General features: G+C 57.1%; 1 protein-coding gene across 1 annotated transcript in view; it reads left to right on the top strand.

The window, feature by feature from the left end:
- Positions 1 to 1,978, top strand: part of ABCA2 (ATP-binding cassette, sub-family A (ABC1), member 2) — a gene marked incomplete at its 5' end in the record, with an annotated part of 19,023 nt that overhangs the window by 2,590 nt on the left and 14,455 nt on the right. The window contains 4 exon segments of the mRNA XM_010019609.1: positions 51 to 177; positions 799 to 913; positions 1,258 to 1,448; positions 1,608 to 1,758. Of these exon segments, the coding sequence (XP_010017911.1) occupies positions 51 to 177; positions 799 to 913; positions 1,258 to 1,448; positions 1,608 to 1,758 (584 nt within the window).

Raw genomic sequence — 1,978 nt, 5'->3', positions numbered from 1 at the left:
CAGCTCCCTGCCACGGCTGCCTGCAGCCCCTGCCCATGCTGCTCACTCAGCTTGACCTCTGCTTCTCCTCCCAGACATGATGGAGCGTGCCATCATCAACACATTTGTTGGCCACGACGTGGTGGAGCCTGGCAACTATGTGCAGATGTTCCCATACCCATGTTACACCCGGGATGAGTGAGTAACAGCCATGCGGGCAGGGGCAGGACCTTCCCTCTTCCCCTTTGCAGGCCAGAACACCTCAGCTGAGAGAAAGGGACAAGTCTGGGGGCCTGAGGGAGGTTGGTGACGTTGGGAATGATGAGTAATCAGTTAAACACTGGTCCTTGGACCACCAGGCTAGGCAAGCGGGGACAGGATTTTGCGCCCAGTTAGCAGGTGAAGTGAGGAACTCATTGCTGTGGGGTGTCTTGGAGGCTGAAGGACTTGGGAGAACAAGAGGAGTGTTGTAAATGGATGGCAGATGGATCTGTTGGAAGCGATTGAACACAGTGGTCTGGAGAAAGCACCTGGAGAAGTCCCAGAGGCACAAACATTGCAGGGCAGGAGGGTGGATAGTGCCTTCTCTACACCAGGGTATGCAGGGCACTCGGCTGCTGCCTGCCAGGACCTGAGAGACAGACACTAGATTGTCCTGTCGACTCATTGGAGAAGCACTTTCAGGGTACTGAGGAGCTTCTGGACTGGAGGGCTGGTTGTCCCCAGGCGGTGGGAGAGCCTCTCTTCTGCCCTGTGCCCTAGGGTCTCCGCAGGTCTCTGTGGTGCCACCATCCAGCTCTCCTCTCTCTACCCCACCAGCTTCCTCTTTGTCATTGAGCATATGATGCCCTTGTGCATGGTGATCTCCTGGGTCTACTCAGTGGCCATGATGATCCAGCACATTGTGACAGAGAAGGAACATCGCCTGAAAGAGGTAGGGATGGTGAGAGAGATCCCTGAGGAGGAGCTGGCATCTCTGAGCGCTACATTCTGTGCTGTGTCCTTGGGCACCTTCTCCATGCTCTAGGGTGTGTGAGATGGGGCAGGTGCAGATCCCACATCCCTGGGCTGAGCTGGTCCTTCCAAGTGTTCCCAGCATGAGCCCTGCCAGCGCTGGAGGGAGCTGAGCCCATTTGCACCCTGGCACAGGGTGTTGTGTCCTGCCTGCTCCCCAGCTCCTAGGGACCCCTCAGTGCTGCCTGTTCCTCCCAGCCCGAGTGAGGCAGCTGGGGTGTGCAGGGTAGGGGACAGCACCACTGAGCAGTTTTGGCCCTGCAGGTGATGAAGATGATGGGTTTGAACAATGCGGTGCATTGGGTGGCTTGGTTCATCACTGGCTTTGTCCAGCTTTCCATCTCGGTCACGGCACTCACGGCCATCCTGAAGTATGGCAAGGTCCTGATGCACAGCGATGTCCTCATCATCTGGCTCTTTCTTGCCATCTACGCAGTGGCCACTATCATGTTCTGGTGAGTGCTTGGTCCGCTCTGTGGGGTGAGGGGGCGTGGGGGCAGTGCTGGGGTCCTTGTGCCATGGGGCTGATTTATCACCTCAATGCTGCCAAAATCAGACGATGTGGGGAAAGCACTGATAGGGTAGGACCCAAAGTGATGCTGTCCTCCCTGCAGCTTCCTGGTATCCGTGCTCTACTCCAAGGCCAAGCTGGCCTCTGCCTGCGGCGGCATCATCTATTTCCTCAGCTATGTGCCCTACATGTATGTGGCCATCCGGGAGGAGGTGGCGCATGACAAGATCACAGCCTTTGAGAAGTGCATTGCGGTGAGTTGGCTGCGGATGCTGGGGAGATGATTTGCCCTGGGCATTGCGTGTCCAGTACAGAAGCCACCAAGCCCTGCACAAACCTCTGCCTGTATGAACCAACTCCCCAAGGGGCTTTGGAGGCATCTCCAGAAAGTTTGGTGCCTCCCAGGGCAGGGAACATCTCCACGGGGCTGGGTGAGGCAGCACTGGGTAGGAATTTGCCCCAACCTGTCCCTCT

The sequence above is a fragment of the Nestor notabilis genome, unplaced genomic scaffold (genome assembly GCF_000696875.1).
Source record: "Nestor notabilis isolate BGI_N333 unplaced genomic scaffold, ASM69687v1 scaffold17478, whole genome shotgun sequence".
Lineage (NCBI taxonomy): Eukaryota > Metazoa > Chordata > Aves > Psittaciformes > Psittacidae > Nestor > Nestor notabilis.
The sequence above is the reverse complement of the archived record's forward strand: the minus strand, read 5'-3'. Positions and strand labels throughout refer to the sequence as shown.